The 21,717-nt window shown below is 48.7% G+C and overlaps 1 protein-coding gene across 2 annotated transcripts in view; it reads right to left on the reverse strand.

The window, feature by feature from the left end:
- IVNS1ABP (influenza virus NS1A binding protein) overlaps positions 1 to 19,767 on the reverse strand; it is a 51,611-nt gene extending 31,844 nt beyond the window's left edge. For both annotated transcript variants that reach the window (XM_073582897.1, XM_073582896.1), the window contains exons 1-5: positions 19,636 to 19,767; positions 6,034 to 6,151; positions 4,040 to 4,166; positions 2,766 to 2,935; positions 456 to 531 (exon numbers count right to left, since the gene is read on the reverse strand). In XM_073582897.1, coding sequence (XP_073438998.1) covers positions 456 to 531; positions 2,766 to 2,935; positions 4,040 to 4,150 — 357 coding nt within the window. In that variant the 5' untranslated portion in view covers positions 4,151 to 4,166; positions 6,034 to 6,151; positions 19,636 to 19,767. The remainder of the gene's footprint in view (positions 1 to 455; positions 532 to 2,765; positions 2,936 to 4,039; positions 4,167 to 6,033; positions 6,152 to 19,635) is intronic.
- Between the last annotated feature and the right edge of the window lie 1,950 nt (positions 19,768 to 21,717).

A 21,717-nucleotide genomic window follows, 5' to 3' on the forward strand; every position in this document is an offset into this window, starting at 1 on the left:
GTGTAACATGAAAAAATGTGGAAAAGTTAATGGGACATGAATACTGTTTGAAGGCACTTTAAGCAAAACCAAGAATGACAGTAGCATTTATTTATTCATTTACATAGCGCTATTAATTCCACAGTGTGTACACACATTATCGCATTGTCCCCATTGGGGTTCACAATCTAGAATCCCTATCAGTATGTCTTTAGAGGGTGGCAGGAAACCGGAGGACCCAAAAGAAACCCACGCAAACATGGGGAGAAGATGAAAACTCCTTGCAGATATTGTCCTTGGTGGGATTTGAACCCAGGACCCCAGCACTGCAGAATAACCGTGCTAACCACTGAGCCACCATTGGAGACACTCAATCTCTTTAGCAGATTAAGTCTAGAATCAAAAAGTGGGAAGTGAAACTTGGGGTAAAGAACTGGACACGCACCAAAGTGGTAAAGCACTGATAATAGCATTACCTGTTTCACACGGTCAACCTTAAGTTTTTTGGCAGCTGAATAAACATCTTTTACCAGATCTGTTTCAGCTTTAAGTCTGAAAAAACATGCAGAAGTTAGTGACGATTCTATTAGTGGTATACATACTAGCCATTTAGTTAGAATACACACAACTCTATAATCACTAGGAATGTCAGTAGTAGTAGTCACACAAAAAAAAATAATTCTTAGGCTATGGGCCCACGTAGCGTTTTAAAACGCACAGTGAAAACCGGACTCCTTCCCAGATATCGCGCGTTTTTTTTCCCGCGCAATTTCACCGCGATTCTGTTCACGATTTTGCCGCGATTTTCTCAAGCACTTTCCAAGCGATTTGAAGCATCGCTTGGAAAGTGATTGACAGGTTGGTCACACTCGTCAAACATAGTGTTTGACAAGTGTGAGCAGCTTTTTGCTATTGAGGCTGCCTATGCGGCCTCAATACTAAAAGACAGAATGTTAAAAATGAAAAATCGGGGTATATTTACCTTCCGGCGTCCCGCGCTGCCATCCCGGGCCACAGCGTTCCCAGCGATGCCTTGCGAGACCTGTGATGACGTTGGTCTCGCGTTACTATAGCGATCTCGCGAGACCGCTAGAGTCACGCGAGACTACGTCATCACAGGACCTTGCCGCAAGGCATTACTGGGAACGCTGTGGCCCGGGATGGCAGCGCGGGACGTCGGAAGGTAAATATACCCCGATTTTTTTTTTATTTTTTTTTTTACAGGGGTATGGTACCCAGGGCCTGGAGGACAGTCTCTTCTCCTCCACACCGTGGGTACCAACCGCACATGAGACGCTTAACTTCCCGTATGGTGGACATAGCCACATGCGGGAAGTAAGCGATTCTCATGCATTCCTATGGGTGCGGAATCGCGGCAATTCTTTGCGATTCTGCACAAAAGAATGATCATGCTGCGATTTTTTCTGCGATGCGATTCCGCCGCGGAAAAAAGAGCAGCATTAGCACAGCATGTGCGCATGAATGCATGGGGTGCGTTCTGTACACCATTTTTAAACGTTTTCGCGCTGGAAATCGCGGCAAAAACGCTTAAAAATCGCATCGTGGGCACACGAGTTAATCTGTCAGTAATATTTGAAGTTTTATTATAGTTTATAATATACTGCCATGTAGACGCCCAGGTAAATTGCATCTTTCTAGTGCACCTTTCCTGACAATTTTCAGTAACCTTTTACTTCTAAGTGGTCACATTTTCAATGTCAGAGACAAGAGGAGTGGCGCATGGGTGAGTGGATACTGATAGTGCATTGTGTGGCCATCTACGGAGCCCCCATATATTGGCCATATAAGGGACACCTGGCCCATGTAGCACTCTGGAAACTAGTACAAGAGTTAGCTACTCTCATGCATGTTCATTGTAGTTTATAGTAGGGAAACATTTCTCTGTTTTTAGTAATTCCAATGGAAATAGCTTCATGCATGATATATCGCTATGTGGCATATAAGCAGGGGAGGAGACCACCATATACTCCTGATCGGTAGGACACCTGGAAATGGAGCAGGCACCCACAAGACATTCATGGCATATACAAGTCATGATTGTCTCAGGTGGTGATACCCCTTTAGAGTTTTATTGTATAGGCTCAAGCTGAAAATGTGGCCGTTGGATAAGAAAAGGTTGTACAAGTGTCCGGCGCTTTTGTCCGAATGAGTCCACAGGTTGGAGTTGCATGAATGGTTCTGACTAGGGATGAGCGGACGTGAAAGTTTGGATTCTACAGAACTTAAGTCCAAAGTTCGGTTCAGGTACCAGAGCTCTACCCAAACCCCATAAAAGCCAATGGGGACCTGAACTTTGGTTTTGTAAAATGATCATAGTAAGTGCGGCGGGGCTATCAAAGGAAGCAGATTACCCCCCACAGAATCACACTCTGTCCTCGCGGACTTCACCCGGAAATTCTGGTACGAACCACTAACTTTACAATTCGGGATCGTTCAGCTCTAGTTCTGTCTAACCAAGATCAGTGTAGCTCAGCTGATCAACCAATAAACCGGCAAGATTCTGAGCTTCAAGGACTGAACAAGGGCACAGCATCTAATAAGACATTTATCAGCAGATCTGTAGAGAAACATTTAATACACAGATTAAAAGTCATTACTTTGCCATGTTGCACCAAGATGCTCATTCCACAGATATATCCAATATTGGGCCATTGAGTCGGTAGGGAGTACTCGGGGCTCAATGTGGCAATATGTCAAGAATAAAACTAACCATCAACAAACTGAGAAAACGTTTCTTTATAAAGCCTTTTTATGGCCATACTTACTGTGAAGTGTATGCATAATTTAACAACACCTCCACGGCCTCTGGGTTGAGATCATCAAGTCTCACATGAGACATTCCATGCGTCTCGCTGTCATTATTGAAGATTTCAAACAAAAAGGGACTGCAGCAAGCAAGAACTGCTCGGTGCGCCAGCATCTCATGCCCACAAACCTGGAAATGGAAGAAGTAAGCAAAGCTAGATCAGAAGATGTGGTGCATTAAATAAGACCACAGACTAAAACTAGAAGTGCTGAAAACAATTCCCACAATGAACTATATAAAAAGTAACTTATTAATAAATCTAAAATTACTGGTGCACACAAAACCATATCCAAAATATCAAAAAGAAAAAATAGGTAGAAAAGGCCAAGGGAGGTGCCTGGCCGTATTCTCAAGCTGAAATGTACCCTACCTGCCAATGGAGGTTGGCACCCTATTCCTGCGCAAAAGGCGCCCCGCTCACCATCGACTGTCCCTTCTACTCTTGGAAACCCTGTATGGAGGGGGATGAAAAAAACCTAGAACAGGATAGAGTGTATGTATTAAAAAAAGATGCTATAACAGGAGGGGTAGGGCAGGTGTAGTCTATATTGCAGACATTGAGATGAAAGCTACACACTCCCTGTCCTGACCCAGCCTGTCAGCGGAAGTTGGCACCCTAGTGAACCAAATGACGAGATTGGCGACCCCGCTCCAAAGGTTGTGTGTGCACCAGTAATTTTAGATTAATAAAAATTACTTTTTATATAGTTCATTGGGGTCTCTTTCTGTGAACTGTTTGCAAGCCATACTCCAAAGGTATTTTTGTGCTGTGTATAGAAGTGCTGAAAATTGAGGCCTGAGCATTGCACCAACTGGCAGGGTGCGACAAAGGGCACAGAAAACTGCACTGATATCATATGAAAGGAAAAAAATGGAGTGGTATAGAGATGTGGTTATTAGTGATGAGCGGACGTGCTCGGATAATGAGTTAGTATAGAGCACGCTCAGGTGTTCTCCGAGTATCTTGGGCGTGCTCGGTTATGTCCCAGCCCCTGCAGGTTTTGCAGCTGTTAAACCGCTGCATCACATTTGGGGATTGACTGTTTGTTAGGGAATCCCCGATGGGTTGCAGCTGTATAACAGCTGAAGAACATGCAGCGGCAGGGACTGGAACATAATATCCGAGCACGCCCAAGACACTCGGTGAACACGTTATCTTATCGCGTTTCGCTCATCACTAGTAGTTATATAAGCTATACGCTAGACGTCTTGTAATATAGTATATGGAAATACCTGGAGCTTCACATCGCAAAATTGTCCACTTTTCCGTAAGGCGTTCAATTTGGCTACTGATGATTCTATAAACTGCTCATCCTCAAAACTGAGATAGCCGTTTGGAACCATTTTTTACAGTCTGGGGCTGTAAAACAGATGTGCCTTATTGTTAGTTTGGAACAAAAATCTGAAATGATGATTCACTGTACACAATAAAATTCATAGTATAACCATTGGGAAAGGAGCACAGAGAGAGGGAAAAATGCCCGATTTCAGAGGTGCTGCAGCCTGGCCCTGCGGAGGCTCATGCTGCCTGCAGAATTCCGGGGCAGAGTAATGCAGAGCAAAAGGCCCCTTGGACACACCTTGGGCCTTACATGAGCTGTCGGCCTTATGATATTCATGACAATTCTTTGGGTTCTCTCATTATTTGCAAATCAGTGGCAGTCTAACACAATTGATCGATCACTGGTTTTCTGCTCTGGCGAGATGTAAGCAGTGAACTAAGCCAGGACAGCACCGCTCCGTTCACTTCGTAAAGCCCCTCGCTGAAAAAAGCAGCTTTGCTCTTATACACATGAATGCAATACACTGCAGCCATCTTGCCCTTTGTTCTTGGCTCTCACTATACTGCTGTCAGCTGGATCTCTCCTCTTTGGCTCTTGCTGTCCCCTCCATCTTTTCTCTCTGTTACAAGTCATACGAGACTACAGAGATTATGGGGTTTTTTTTTGTCTTACAGCAGGTTCTCCATGTTGTAGAAACAGGACAGAAACAGAGCAAGGATGAGGTCTCATCGCCACATGATTACAGGCAAAAACCCATTTAACTGTGAACAAACATTCCTGTGGTCCAGGACATAGTCAAGTTCAGATCACAAAAACACCAAAGGGTCTGCGAACATAAATTTATGACTTAGATGCCCTCCACACAGGACTAAATGTGTCACAAGGATTCATGACTTACTACAAAATCTGAGGAATCTGCTTCAGAGACAGTGAGGGCACCAGTCCTCTGACCTTACATGGATATTGGGACAATAAAACGTTCACACCGATAATCGAAGCTAATGAGGGATTTCGCTCTCAGCAATTTAGTTTATAAATGTCCATTTATTATTCCTAGCCTCTGCTCTTTTTGTGTATATAGCGGTGTTTCTTTAGATGCTTTGTTATACCATGCCTGATGGAGACCAACACAGTCTGGTAAGCTTTCCTTGTAGCATCACTTATTTTATCTTCGTTAGTCACTTTAACTACAAGATTATTATTTTGATTCTTACAAAGAGCAATCTATCTTTTTTGGGGGGCTGCCCTCCCATTATAACTGCCCTTAAGAGTATGCATGTTATAGCATGTGTAGTACTGGGACACCACTCAGGATAAGAAGCAACATTCAATGAAAGAGAATGGCTGGGAACTGCCCAGCAGCTTAGGGGTTTCTGGCCCACAATAACAGAAATATACCAGTCCAGAAATGAGGATCACAAGGGCAACGAGCCCATGCATTATATATGCTTATACAGCTGGGGTCGAGACAATAGAAGACAAGGGGGCGCTACATGACTAGGATTACGTATCTGGTACGTGTGTTGAATCCTTGGGTAATGCATCTGTCATCTCAGTTACTCCCATAGAAGGCCTGCTACCTCCAAGGCATGTGCTTGCTTTTGCACTGCAGTCAAGCAGATTTGCACCTGCACCCATCTACCTTTTTTTAGGAGGTGGTAATCAACATTTATCCGTAAATGTCACAGATGGGATTTACTGTGGCCTTTGGGAGTAGCAACATGTCCATGTGGTCTCCAAACCATAAAAAATACATTTTTAAAAAAATCCACTCTTAGAATATACTCCATGGCTAGTGAAAGTTCCAGCTGAGAGACTGCTGGTGGCCACCATCAAGACCTGGGAATGCATCCTCCATGTTAATCTGCTTCTCCTGGTTTATAACAAACTGGCACAAAACAGTACGTGTTTTACAGAGAAAAGAAAAATAACTGAAGCACTTACCTTTAAAGAACAGATGAAAATAACTGAGCAGAAGTTAAATTCTGGGACACACTAATCATAAATGCATTCCTGTGAGGTTATCAAACCGTAATATCTCAAAATGTAATAGAGGTGGAACCTAAAAAGAAAAATAAACTCCCATCAGTAAAGTTATGTGCTGGAGGAATGTTAGTCCCAAACCCAGTGACTCTGGGATTGTGCAGGCGGCATTAGTCACGGCAGCGGTGCCTGTGGTGAGCCAGCTCCCTCCACAAGGGGCAGTACGGCAGACATTAGGTCATGGGGGAATAACGTGCACACCTTCATGGGCGATGCGATAGAATAAGGCTGTGTGCACACGCTGCGGATTGTGGTGCGGATTTGGCCGCGCGGATTTTGTAAAATCCGCAGGTAAATCAGCAGGTCAAAAGACCTGCGGTTTTACCTGCGGATTGCTCTGCGGTTTTTCATCTCCACAATGGAGGAGATGGCAAACCGCTGCGGAATCCGCAGAAAGAATCCGCAGGAAAACCACGTGAAAAAATCCGCACCGTCTGCACTGCGGTTTTTTATTCCCATAGGGAATAATGGTACTGTACACCGCAGCAAAAACTGCTGCGGACCCGCAGAGGCCAAATCCGCTGCGGATCCGCAGCAGAATCCGCAGCGTGTGCACACACCCTAAAGGGCTCTGGAAAGCTGCGGGTATCCCAGCAGGATTACTGGTAAGGCGTTTTAGCACGTGGGAGTCAAAGTTCTGCAGCTCTTGCTGAAAAAAAAACATGTGGTTTTGATTGATTTGAGTGAAGTCAATGGTGAAAACCGCACAGAGAACTGACACACTGCAGATTGCTTTCTGCACCTCATCTGCAACGTGCCGGACATTCTCGGCTTCTCACTCACTTCGCTGGCATTGTTATTATTAATATACATTTTTATAGCGCCATTTACTCCATGGCGCTTTACATGTGATCAGGGTAAATATAGACAAGTACAATAAACATGAGCAAAACAAGGCACACAAGAGTACAGAAGAGAAGACCCTGCCCGCGAGGGCTCACAGTCTACAGGGATGAGTGAGGATACACTAGGAGAAGGGTAGTGTTGGTTGTGCGGCGGTTCAGCAGACTGAGGATCGCTACAGGTTGTAGGCTTGTTGGAAGAGGTGGGTCTTCAGGTTCCTTTTGAAGGTTTCTGTGGTAGGCGAGAGCCTGATGTGTTGGGGTAGAGAGTCCCAGAGTATGGGGGAAGCACGGGAGAAGTCTTGTATGTGGTTGTGGGAGAAAGATGAGAAGGGAGCAGAGGAGGTGATCTTGAGAGGATCGAAGGTTGCGTGTAGGTAGGTCCCGGGAGACCATGTCACAGATGTATGGAGGAGAAAAGTTATGAATGGCTTTGTATGTCATTGTAACTGTTTTGAACTGAAGCCTCTGGGCAATAGGAAGCCAATGAAGAGCCTGGCAGAGAGGAGAGGCTGGGAAATAACCGGGAGACAGGTGGATTAGTCGGGCAGCAGAGTTTAGGATGGATTGGAGTGGTGCCAGAGTGCTAGTGGGGAGACCAGAGAGCAGGAGGTTGCAGTAGTCGAGGCGGGAGTTTATAAGGGCGTGCACTAGTGTTTTTTGTGGATTCATGGTCAAGGAATGTATGGATCCAGGAAATGTTTTCGGAGTTGGAATTGGCAGAAGGAGGCAAGGGCTTAGATATGTGGCTTGAAAGAGAGGGCAAAGTCAAGGATCACCGAATGAAAGGGACTAGGGAAAGTGAGCAGACATTGATGGATAGGTCTGGTGGAGGGATAGAGTGAGATGGGGGAAAGATGCTGAATTCTGTTTTGTCCATGTTCAGTTTTAGAAAGCGAGCAGAAAAGATGAAATAACAGACAGACATTGTGGGATTTTGGTCAGTAAGGAAGTGGTCAGGTCCAGGTAGGTAGATCTGCGTGTCATCAGCGTATATATATTGTAAACCGTGAGTTTTCAGGAGCTGTCCCAGGCCAAAGGTGTAGATGGAGAAGAGTAGGGGTCCTAGAACTGAGCCTTGGGGAACACCGACAGACAGGGGACCAGGCGAGGAGGTGGTGTGGAAGAGGGAGACACTGAATGTCTGGTCTGTTAGATATGACGAAATCCAAGAGAGGGTGAAGTCTGTGATGTCAAGACATGAGAGAATCTGTAACAGGAGGGAATGGTCCACAGTGTCAAAGGCAGAAGACAGGTGCAAGAGAAGGAGGACAGAGTAGTGTCGCTTGCTCTTAGCGGTTAGTAGGTCGTTGGTGACTTTAGTTCAGGCAGTTTCAGTTGAGTGATGCGGTCGGAAGCCAGATCGTAAGCGGTCAAAGAGGGAGCAGGAGGAGAGGTGGGAGGACAGTTCAAGATAGACATGCTGATCCAGTAGTTTTGAGGCATAAGGGAGAAGGTATATCGAGCGATAGCTAGGGTGGGTCGAGGGAGGGTTTTTTGAGGATGGGTGTGATTGAGGCATGTTTGAAGGATGAGAGGAAGACACCGTTTGTAAGTGAGAGGTTGAAGAGGTGTGTTAGGGTTGGGATGGAGACTTTGGCGAGGTTAGGGATGAGGTGGGACGGGACTGGGTCAAGCGTGCAAGTGGTGAGATGTGATCTTGACAGAAGGGTGGAGAGCTGATCATCTGTCATGGTGGTGAAGCTGGTTTTGGAACAACAAGGCTGAGCAGTCAAGGGGGGGCAAAGCTTTCTCTAATGTTATCGATCTTCTGCTTAAAGAAGAAGGCAGAGTCTTCAGCAGAAATGAGAGGAGAGGGAGGAGGTGCTGGGGGACGGAGAAGAGAGTTGAAAGTGTTGAAGAGTTGTTTGGGGTTGTGAGACAGGGAGGATATGAGAGATGAGAAGTAGGTTTGTTTTGCGGCAGTAAGCGTGGACTTGAAGCTGGTAAGGGACTTCTTATATGCGATAAAGTGCTCAGCAGAGCGGGATCTCTTCCATCTCCGCTCAGCGGCCCTGGAAGCCCATCTCAGTTCTTTGGTCAGGCTGGTCAGCCAGGGCTGTCTGTTGTTTGTACGAGTTTTGCTCTGCGTGAGGGGGGCGGCCGAATCAAGTATTAATGCTATTGTGGTGTTATAAAAAGTGTCAGGAGCACCTGTGTCATGGAAGGAAGCTATGTCTGTAAGAGGGAGGGACTCCAAGAGTGAGTGTAAATTGAGGTGTTTGAGATTTCTGCGAGGATGAGCGAGTTTGTGGAGTGGGGGTTGCGCACTAGGAGAGGAGAGGGATCAGGACTGCTTCAGGGTTATCTAGAAAATCTGCAAGGTAAAAAAAAAAAAAAACGCACCAAATCTGTGTGCACACAGCCAAAACGTCATTTCCAGTCTATTCGAAATTTTTGAGGTTGTCTTAAAAAAAAAAAAAAAAAAAAAAAAAAAAAAAATATAAATAAATAAAGCATGGTTTCTGAAATCCCCAGTAATAACAGCAATACTCAGGGGGGGATGTGGGCAGAGGTTGTCCTGATGTGTGGATCTCTTTAATACGCAAGAGCTTTTCCTTTAATATCCTCACTAAAAGTGAATATTTCACCAGCACGATGTAGGGGCAGAGGCCCCGACTCAAGCAATGTGTCACTGGGTTCCTTGCTATAGTTTTGATAAAATTGCTGTTTTATCTGCTGCGGACTGAGCAGTTCTCAGAATGCCGAGCTCTGTATAACACCACCCACCCCAAATGATTGGCAGCTTTCTGCCTATGCACATGCACAGTATACAAAGAAAGCTGGCAATCAGAGGTGGGGAGGGGTTATACAGAAATCATGAGAAAGGAGGACAACCTGGCTGCAGGTTTACTTGTCCTCTAGTGATAGAAGTACTGTTTTACCAGCAGATTATCAGAACTGCAGCAAGCAACCCAGAAAGTGACATCACTGGAATCAGGGTCTCTTGTCTCTACATTGCACTGCTCTCGGATTAGGTGGCAAAATCCTGGTGCGAGAGTCTCCGTAATCAAAAGGAGCAGGGACAGGTCTCAAGGACTTGGCACGCCCCAGCATAACAAACATCATGTTGTGCTTTATTTTGCTGCCACGTTTCTGCACAGATTAAAGGCGTTGTTCCGTCCTCTGAGTAAAGTCTCCAGACTTTCATCCTTGACAGTATGTGGTGCACGCTGTCAGGATTCACCGCTATTGCCAGCAAATGCAGGTGGCCTCATGACCTGAAGTGTGCGTTCTGCGTACATGTGACCAGGGCTGTGGAGTCGGTAAGCCAAACCGGCGACTAGGAATACAACTTTAGAACACAAAAATCTGTAATAAATTGTAAATATGTAATACACTATGTAATATCGAATATATACCGTATATACTCGAATATAAGCCGAGATTTTCAGCCCGTTTTTTTGGGCTGAAAGTCCCCCTCTCGGCTTATATTCGAGTCGTATACACCGGGGGGTCAGAGGGGGAGGGGGGGGGCGGGGGTGTCAGGTCATACTTACCCGTCCTGACGCTGTCTCTTGAGCCCCCAGCTTCTCCCCGTGCTCTCTCTTCCTGCCTTCAGCGGTCACGTGGTGCCGCTCATTAAAACTCATGAATATGCGCATATTCATGAGTTTTAATGAGCGGTATCACATGACCGCTGAAGGCAGGAAGAGAGAGCGCGGAGAAGCTGGGGGCTCAAGACACAGCGTCAGGACGGGTAAGTATAGCGATACTCACCTGTCCTGCGTCCATGGCTGCTTGCTGCTGTCTGTCATCGGTCAGTGACTTCAGACAGCAGAGGGCGCGGTGACGTGATTAGTGCGCGCCGCGCCCCCTGCAGTCTGAACGTCACTGACTGATGATGTGGCAGATAGCGGTGAGCAGCCATGGACGCAGCACAGGTGAGTATCTGACACCCAGCGACGGAGAGGTGAGTATGTCATTTTTTTTTATTTTTACATACTGCAGCAGCGGCAGCACATGGGGAAATAATCTTAAGGAGCTTCTAATGGGGGCAGCACATGGGGGAACAATCTATAGAGCTTCTAATGGGGGCAGTATATGGGGGAACAATCTATAGAGCTTCTAATGGGGGCAGTATATGGGAGAACAATCTATGGAGCTTCTTATGGGGGCAGTATATGGGGGAATAATCTATGGAGCATTTCCCACCCTAGGCTTATACTTCAGTCAATAAGTTTTCACAGTTTTTTGTGTCAAAATTAGGGGGGGGGGGGGTCAGCTTATACTCGAGTATATACGGTATATATCACACTATGTAATAAACTATGTAAGTGGCAAAAACAGTTTTCAACAAAAACATACTAAATAACATTTGTGCGGTCTATAAATCTGTTCTAAGATCCATCAGATCATCCTTCATAGATGACCTCAAGTCTGACCTAACAATTTTAAGGCTAGAGAACAACCTCTCTACACTAACTTGGGTTGGAGGCAAAGCCGTAACCAAATGGGCAACATCTCTAACAATTTCCGGGTATAAAGGAATTGCCTCATGCACAGTCAGTTTTGATGAACGGTTGAATTTTTCTACTTCTTTGAGAGAAAGTGAAACATTTTGCTGAAATATGGTCAATCTGCTTGCTATAGGAGCCGGAGTGAAACCTTTTTCCTTGTGGCAACGCTTTGCCTGCTCCATGTCATCCAAGTACTTGTCAAAGTCAAACTCCTCATCTGATGAGGATGAAGATATGGCAGCAGTAGGACTGTCAGGCCCCGAGTCCTCTTGCGCCTGGCAGTCCTCCTGTAGGCCACTCATCCTAACTGCTACCTCAGTCAGAGCTTCTTTCCTTTACTAAGCTGTTGATCATCAAGCAATATACGATGACTTGGGTCCACATAAACAGCTGCCAGAAAAATGTTATTTTCCAATAGCTATGTCTGTCTCCGTTTCATTGAAGCAGAAATGCCATCTGCGATTAAATCTCCTCTTTGGGACAGGCAAAATAGCAAGTTCTTCCACTCCCTTATGAAAATGCCAAGAGTTAAATCCTCAGCTTGTAGCTTTGCAGTCACTGTAAATGGGTGATTAGGCAATTCCTTTAATTCAGCCACCTGTGTCCATTGACCTTCATTTAGGGTTACCTGAAGGTTTGCCATATCTACAAGAAACGGTTTTAGTTCAAGCAATCGCTCAATCATTAAATAAGTGCTGTCCCACTGAGTGGCTTGATCGACAATTGCCCCTTTCCCAGCACGTCTCTTCAAGATGGAATCAATTTTAGGGGTTCTGGCGGCAATAACCAATTTCCTCACTTTTCCAATCAGATTTCCAGCATGTCCCTATTGCCAGCTGCAGCGTGTGCACAACTTTCTCACTTTCTCCAGCTCGGGGACCAGGAATCGGATCCTGTGCAGGGCAGGCACCCGTCCCCCTCCTCTCTCTGGTGAAGATGGCAGAAGACAGGACAGAGGAGGGGAGATTGCCCCCTGCAGTCTGGAGCCGGTGCAGGACTGGAGCACTGCAGCATACCAGTTTTGATAGGTGCGTGTCCCTGCTTCTGGGGGGGGGGGGGCAGCTGCCCCCCCCGCCCCTCGCTGGCTACGGCCATGATTCACACACCGCATTTTTGCGGATCTGTTTTTTGCAGTAAAATGCAGTGACTCTGGGCATCCCAGCAAAGTCAATGGGTTTCAAGATATGACATTCAGACACATTGTTTTGTGAGGATTCGTTTTTGGGCTGAATGAGCATGTCAGTTTGTGCGGCGTTTTTCTAATCTGCTTTTGCTATTGAAAACATTATCTATGAGCTCAAAAACCTTTCAGGTGATGCGGTTTTTTAAAAAGCTGATCGGCTTTTGGAGCTGAAAAACGTATCCTCAAAAAACGCAGCAAAAACGCTGTGTGTGAATGTAGCCTTAGATCAGGAATAGAACAGCCATTTATAGCACATTTCATAACTTTCCCAAATTCCTATGAAAAAATATTCAGCACATTCTGCATTGAACTACTATACCCAATTTATTATATATCCATATAGTCCATTTTATACCGACTCCACCAAAATGAGCACCGACTCCACAGCCCTGCATGTGACTATGTGCTCACTAGAGGTGATCGGTTTCTCCATTTTCTCTTGTATCAAGAGTAGCCAGGCAGACACGTCTAGTAGGAATGTGACTGGAAGTATGCAAATCATACACGTGCGGTCATGTGACTGCCTGCTCTCACCGACACCATGCGCACCGCAATGTGTAGCCTGGACAGCCCCTGTTGGGGTTCTTTCACAAATATTTTTTTGTACTTTTGCTCGCCATTATTTTTGTGGATAGATAAATGAGGCTTCTCTTCACAAAACTCTGTTCAAAGAAAAAAAAAAAAGTTGTGGCTCAAATAGATCAATGCAAGTTAATGGCCGTGTGGGAGAACAAAATGGATGACACATTGATGTAATCCAGCTCTTTAGTAAGCAGCGCAATGTACCAGTAAAATTCCACTTCACAGAAAATAACCACACGACTGAAAAGCAGAAGAGGCCGACATCAGGCGGCTGAACACCGCCTGTCACCGCGTCCTGTGACAGAATATTTGTGGTTTCTATTAATGAGTGGAAATCTCCAGACTTGCTCCAGCCACACCTGGCTACCGCGGAGAAACTAGCTGCCACCAGATGAGATTGTATCTGAGGGCCCGGATCTGCAGTCACAGGTAAGGAAAACAAGAACCTGTGACCTTGAGCCTCCATGAAGGACAGAGCACCGAAGGCTAAAGGCAGACGTGAGCTCCAACTCATGCTGCTCCTCCGGGACAACCACAGCAGAAAGGAAACAAAGGTCTCCTCTCAGTGGGAAACCCTGCAGCCATTCTCAGTCACGTCACCAAGGTGACGACCCCCACTCCACACAGCGCCATTATGCCACAACCAGGCCCCGTCATGGCGGGTGAATGACCAGTCATTATGTTCTTTGTTGGCTCAGATCTGGAGAGTCACGCAGGGCAGGCTCACATGAGCGCAGAAAAAAAACCTCAGATTCATCCAGAAAAGTGCCATGATATTATTCTCACTTGTCATCCACAACAATCCGTTCTATTAATCATTTACTGCTCCCTATGTTACAGCACTGTAATGTGTCCGTAATGTCGGATCCTATACTGTGGCGCCATGCGGCATCTGGTGGTTACACTTGAACGCGCGCCTCACCAGATGTACAGAGGAAACCAATGTATGCTGGGATTTCTTTGCACACAGATTTGGTCAATAAAGTCATTTGTAGGGGACATACATCACTCTGCTGATTTCATAGACACACGTGTGGTGGGAGCTAAAGGGTTTACTCCTGCCTCAGCCATTAAAAGACAATATGGGGAAAAAACTCTGTAAACGGGGTTCCCCAGGTTCACTATGGTGACAGCGCATCCTAAATCTGATACTGATGACCCATCACCAGCAGAGGCCAGATACAGTTAACGGTGCTGAATAGCACAGCTCCATTCAGTGGCTGTCTAGAGGTATTGCAGCTTGTCTCCTATTGAAATGAATAAGAGCTGAGCTGCAGTGCATGGCAATGGCTCTTCCACAGTGATCAAAGCTGTGCGGTTTGGCTCCGTTCAGCCTCTACTGAAGCTAAACGGTGGGGGTGTCGGACCACCACCAATAAGATACTGACAGGTCATCAATACCTTAACCCTGAGAATCCCCTTTAGGGTTTGTGCACAGTGCACACGGTGCGGATTCTGCTGTGGATCCGCAGCGTTTCAGGCTCTGCGGGTCCGCAGCAGTTTCTGCTGCGTTGTACAGTACCATTGTTTCCAATGGTAAAACAAAAAACGCTGTGCTCACGCTGCAGATTTGCTGCGGGTTACAATCCGCAGCATGTCAATTCTTTGTGCGGAATCCGCTGTGGTTTCACACCTTATCCATTATGAGGTGTGAAACCGCAGGGCTAAACCGCAGGTAAGTTGCAGGACTTTTGACCTGCGGATTTACCTGTTTTTTTTTTACAAATCCGTGGGAACAAATCCGCAGCTCTCAAAAGAATGTGTGCACATACCCTTAATAGACTGCAGCACGGTGCTGAGCATTAACGGCATTGTCCCACAAACAAAAAGCGCTGTCTAATCAACAGATAGTGAAAATTAAGCATTTTCACAATTAGAGGTGAATTATAATGTTGCTGTGCAGAGAAAAAATGGTAATGCACCTAAGCAGCAGTGCTATAGCAAAGGACGTTTGAGCCCACCTCGGTTAGTCACACCTGTGCAGTACAAGGAGCCCCGTGGCCAAATGTGAATGTCTGACCACTGAGTTTGTTTCACTTCCCTAGTGTAATTTATTGAGGTGAGCTCAATGGTTCTCTGTTACAGCACAAACCATGACTACTTAGGCTAGTTTCACATTACCTTTTGGAGGCGCAGCGGATGCTCGCAGTGAAGCTCCGCCCCCTGCCGTGCCTCTTTGGGTCAGCTCCGCCTATGGGCACATGACGCTGCATGCGACCTGCGCACCCTATCTTTAGGATTGGGTACGCAGGCCGAGTGCAGGTATGCTTTTTCCGCCACATGCGTCCTTTTGACGGTGTGGCGACCTCCATTCATGGAGGAGTAAAGGCCCCGTTACGCGCGTCAATGTCCCAGCGATCCCACCAACGATCTGACGTGGATGGGATCGCTGGGACATAGTTAGACAGACCCACCAGCGATCAGGACCAGCGTGCAACCTGGTTTCCAATGTAAACAGCGGGTATCCAGGAGCCGAGCGGCTCTAAGTTACCCACTGTTTACCATGGATACCAGCTCCCAGCGTCGCTTATCGTTGCTCTCCCACTGCCACACACAGCGATGCTGGCCAGCGGGAGACCAACGATCAAAAAACGGCCCAGGACGATCGTGCACGATCAGCGATACACGGCAGGGGGGACAGTCGCTGATACATGTCACACACAGCGATATCTCTGGCGAGATCGCTGTGGCGTCACAAAATCAGCGATGTCGCTGTGTGTGACGGGGCCTTTAGGTCATAAGCATGGAGCAGCCCCTGTCCATGAACCATTCATGGAGGAGTAAGGTCATAAGCATGGAGCAGCCCCTGTCCATGAACCATTCATGGAGGAGTAAGGTCATAAGTATGGAGCAGCCCCTGTCCATGAACCATTCATGGAGGAGTAAGGTCATAAGTATGGAGCAGCCCCTGTCCATGAACCATTCATGGAGGAGTAAGGTCATAAGCATGGAGCAGCCCCTGTCCATGAACCATTCATGGAGGAGTAAGGTCATAAGCATGGAGCAGCCCCTGTCCATGCCACCAGTAGAGAATAGTCACTTATCTTTCTGTGGGATCAGTACAAACAGCAGCTAAATCTCTGCCATGTGGTGGGACAGAGGCCTTAACAGGTAACAGCAGGGCAGCCACCATCATCAGTTTCTCTCTGCACAAAACATCCAATTGTAGAAAGGCTTAGCTTTTCATTATCTATTGATTAGACAGCACTTTTTCTCCTGGGACAGCCGCTTTAAACAGATGAACTTGAAAAGTCAAAAACTGGTTACCCACATTACCTGTCTTCAGCTTAGCTGAGTGAAGCCAAACTGATCTGGTGTTCACCGTTGTGCAGGAGCTGCTAACCCCCAATGCAAACAGGGAGTCTTCTGCCACGAGTCTGGGGCGTAGCTAAAGTACATGGATCAAGTGGATTCACTCTAATTTGGTCTACATTACAGTTGAGTGAATCAGGTTCCCTCTTATTCGGCAAGCTATGGTGCATAGGGAACCTGGCTTCCTGGATCACGCCGGTCGATTAGCGCCGCAGCTGCATATGTCACGGCTGTGTCACAATCACAGCACAAGCATGGAGAGCTCCACACACAGGCTCTCCATACATGTGCTGTGACACATGCAGCTGCGGCGCTGATCTACCGGCGTGATCCAGGAAGCCGGGTACCCGCTATAGCTCATTCAGTACGAGCTATATCATGCCGAATAAGAGGGAACACGAACAAGTTTTCCCAGCTTAGGTATATATGTATATTTATATATAAGCTGGGAAAATGGCTACAACAGATCCCAGGAGCAGCAAATGAACTCTGTTCAGAAAAGCGCAATACTGGGAACAATTAAGATCCTGCGCAGAACCCTCAAACTCCCAGGCCTCCGGTAGAGGACCCGAGAATGAGAAAGGACAAAGACCACCCTCAGCGGGGGTGAGAAGGACTTTTAAATATATATATTTATCTATCTACCTGCCACCCCTGGCAGCATCCCTCTCTGCCCATACATGGATGGTAGAGAGGAGGCTAACAGATCAGGAACTCCTCTCTATAAACCAGAGCTGAAAAGACCTGCTGCACCTCAGAGGTCCGCGTGTCCATTTATTGCAATGGGCATTATGTGACCATATGTATGGCCATGACAAGCACCCTGGGTTCCCAGCTAAGCCACATTTCTAAAATGTTGGGGACAATGATTACACTTAGGTGCCTTATATAAGCAACACCAAAAACTACAACAGAAGCCTAAGATCAGTCATATGACAAGTGTGGATTCTTCTCTAACACTTTAATGGGTATTTTCCAGAATAACTGGTTAGGAGCGGCTCGGACAAGAGGAAACCGGTTCTCTGCATCTGTAGGGATTCCTAAATAGACTCTTCCTACTGACATCTTGTGGTCTATGGAAAGTATCCTATTAGCATCGCCGACCTCTCTGCAGAGGCGGGTACACTTGTAAGATTGGGGGCTTCATTAGCTACCCGCCAACCAGGAGAGCATGATAATACACATTGGGATTACAGAAACCACCATGTCAGAGTATCAGTACCCCCCACAAAGTAGTACAACAAGCTGCAGACATTAACCGCTTATGGATATGTGGGGTGCCAGCTGACCCCGCTCTGTACCTGGCAGGTACACTGCTAGAGCTGCACTGATGCAGTATGGGACCAGGCCAAGCTGTATAACCCTTTAGATGCGGAAGTCAATAACAAATGTTAGAAGTGGAATGAGGGACATTAAGAATAATTACACCATCATCGTGATTATAGATTCACAAAGTACACCGGCCTCATCAGATCTATTTCTATGCAATCATGCTGGTAACAGATCCTCCTGCCCAGAAACCCTGGAGTCAGGTCTGTGGGGATGGAGCAGACATGCCCTTACTACAGCGACTGGCCCCGGAGGGCAGACCTGCAGCGTAAGCCATGATACTGGCCTCATCCCTACAGCACATGGGCCATAATCAGAGACAACACTGCCCCACTCAGCACACCAGTGATGGAGCCACACAGGGTACCACGTCCGGCCCAGCACAGGAGACACTGATGGGCAATGTCACCTCTGCATCACGATAATGGGAATATTCCAATATACACAATCAGGCCTCAGAGCGCAGGAAAGGGAGGAACAAAAAATCCACCGAGCATCATCAAAATCTCCATCATCAGCGTCATGTGGTTAAAGTGACCCACTGTGCAGTGTTGAAAATGACTTTTAGCTTGTGGCCGACAGTCACCTGACAGGTGGGCGTGCTGCTAGTCAAACCCCCACCGATCTGATACTGATTACCTGTTCCATAGGTAGATCAGCAACGTGTGCCGACACAACAGCCCATACAATTATGGGTGCCACAGGCCTCTGCATGGCAGCGCTCACACGCAACAGTCTAACGGATACAGGTCAGACAGAGGCTATGGGTCATGGATCCAATATAGAGGCCGCACAGCGTCATCAGTCACTCATCTGCTACAGTGACATCTCAGACAGATCTGTGTCAAAAAGCCGGGGACAGACCCTCAGCAGGACCCCCCGGGACGAGGACGCTCGGCGTGACCCACCCCCTGGGACGAGGACCCACGGCGTGGCCCCCCCGGGACGAGGACCCTTGGCGTGCCCCCCCCGGGACGAGGACCCTCGGCGTGACCCCCCCCAAAACGGGGACCCCATGTCCTCTGGGTTACAGGCACTGATGCAGGACAGAGCCCTGTACTTTATGCTGGTTACATTGAGGTATTAGGCCTGTTTCACCCATCAGTTTTTTGCTTCAGTTAAAATCCGTTAAAATGGCGGACAACGGATCCGTTTGTCACCGGAGCGTTATTTTCCGTTGAAGGAAGAATTTTAAAGGAACCGCTGCCTGGGGGGGGGGGTTGAAGAGAGAGAATTTTTTCGCCACCAGAACAGAGTTAAGGGTTAAATTTCCGAGTGAGGCAAATCCTCCGGGCATGCGCAATGTCAAATGCGGATCCGGCCGCCGAAAAAATGTTGCATGGTCCGTTCAGGCATGTCGGCGGACGCCAAAATTTTGGCCACCCGTCAAGATCTGCCGGATCCGTTTTATTAGCACAACGGCGGATTTTGACGGATTTAAAAAAAAAATTGATGTGTGAAACAGAATGCCGCGAATACGTTGGCGCCGCCCAGAAGTGTAATTGCTGAGCCTTGTAGTGAGTGCGGCCCGCACAGGAGCCGGCGGTGTACGGAGGAGATCCTTCATAGCACCACTATACACACGTAGCGGCTTTGTGTAACGCGGTGTAGGGTCGGGAGCAGTGAACCCGGAGACGCGTGTGAGAAATGGGAGCATGACGGGATGTGCGGCAGACACGCACGGGGGCAGATGACACACGGCAGGAAGGACACATACATGTAGAAGAGGCGCGACCCGGAGCAAAGCGAGAAGGGAAATAATAACGAGCGCAGGATGCACCGGGGATGCACGTACCTGTGCGGCGTGTGGAGAAGACTGCCCGGCCGAAGGAGACAACGTACGAGACCGCCCGACTGACAGCAGGCAGGAAGCGCCGACGGGAGCGACGGAAGAACGTCACCAGTGGGCGTGTCCAGTCAGCGTGAGGCACTGAGGGACGCAGGAGAGGTGTAGAGGTCACTAGGGGGCAGAGTATGCGGTCACTAGGGGGCAGTGTATGCGGTCACTGGGGGGCAGTGTATGCGGTCACTGGGGGGCAGTGTATGCGGTCACTGGGGGGCAGTGTATGCGGTCACTGGGGGGCAGTGTATGCGGTCACTGGGGGGCAGTGTATGCGGTCACTAGGGGGCAGAGTATGCGGTCACTGGGGGGCAGTGTATGAGGTCACTGGGGGGCAGTGTATGAGGTCACTGGGGGGACAGTGTATGCGGTCACTAGGGGGCAGTGTATGCGGTCACTGGGGGCAGTGTATGCGGTCACTAGGGGGCAGTGTATGCGGTCACTAGGGGGCAGTGTATGCGGTCACTGGGGACAGTGTATGCGGTCACTAGGGGGCAGTGTATGCGGTCACTGGGGGCAGTGTATGCGGTCACTAGGGGGACAGTGTATGCGGTCACTGGGGGCAGTGTATGCGGTCACTGGGGGGCAGTGTATGCGGTCACTAGGGGGCAGTGTATGCGGTCACTAGGGGGCAGTGTATGCGGTCACTAGGGGGCAGTGTATGCGGTCACTGGGGACAGTGTATGAGGTCACTAGGGGGCAGTGTATGCGGTCACTGGGGGGCAGTGTATGCGGTCACTGGGGGGGCAGTGTATGCGGTCACTAGGGGGCAGTGTATGCGGTCACTGGGGGGCAGTGTATGCGGTCACTAGGGGGCAGTGTATGAGGTCACTGGGGGGACAGTGTATGCGGTCACTGGGGGCAGTGTATGCGGTCACTAGGGGGCAGTGTATGCGGTCACTAGGGGGCAGTGTATGCGGTCACTGGGGGCAGTGTATGCGGTCACTAGGGGGCAGTGTATGCGGTCACTGGGGGCAGTGTATGCGGTCACTAGGGGGCAGTGTATGCGGTCACTGGGGGGCAGTGTATGCGGTCACTGGGGGGGCAGTGTATGCGGTCACTGGGGGGGGCAGTGTATGCGGTCACTGGGGGGGGCAGTGTATGCGGTCACTGGGGGGGCAGTGTATGCGGTCACTGGGGGGGCAGTGTATGCGGTCACTGGGGGGGCAGTGTATGCGGTCACTGGGGGGGCAGTGTATGCGGTCACTGGGGGGGCAGTGTATGCGGTCACTGGGGGGGCAGTGTATGCGGTCACTGGGGGGCAGTGTATGCGGTCACTAGGGGGCAGTGTATGCGGTCACTGGGGGCAGTGTATGCGGTCACTAGGGGGCAGTGTATGCGGTCACTAGGGGGCAGTGTATGCGGTCACTGGGGACAGTGTATGAGGTCACTAGGGGGCAGTGTATGCGGTCACTGGGGGGCAGTGTATGCGGTCACTGGGGGGACAGTGTATGCGGTCACTGGGGGGACAGTGTATGCGGTCACTGGGGGGGCAGTGTATGCGGTCACTTGGGGGCAGTGTATGCGGTCACTAGGGGGCAGTGTATGCGGTCACTAGGGGGCAGTGTATGCGGTCACTGGGGGCAGTGTATGCGGTCACTAGGGGGCAGTGTATGCGGTCACTGGGGGGCAGTGTATGCGATCACTGGGGGGCAGTGTATGCGGTCACTGGGGGGGCAGTGTATGCGGTCACTGGGGGGGCAGTGTATGAGGTCACTGGGGGGACAGTGTATGCGGTCACTGGGGGCAGTGTATGCGGTCACTAGGGGGCAGTGTATGCGGTCACTAGGGGGCAGTGTATGCGGTCACTGGGGGCAGTGTATGCGGTCACTAGGGGCAGTGTATGCGGTCACTAGGGGGCAGTGTATGCGGTCACTAGGGGGCAGTGTATGCGGTCACTGGGGGGCAGTGTATGCGGTCACTGGGGGGCAGTGTATGCGGTCACTGGGGGGGCAGTGTATGCGGTCACTGGGGGGGCAGTGTATGAGGTCACTGGGGGGACAGTGTATGCGGTCACTGGGGGCAGTGTATGCGGTC

This window comes from Dendrobates tinctorius, unplaced genomic scaffold (assembly GCF_039654945.1).
Source record: "Dendrobates tinctorius isolate UK_male_01 unplaced genomic scaffold, ASM3965494v1 ptg000074l, whole genome shotgun sequence".
Lineage (NCBI taxonomy): Eukaryota > Metazoa > Chordata > Amphibia > Anura > Dendrobatidae > Dendrobates > Dendrobates tinctorius.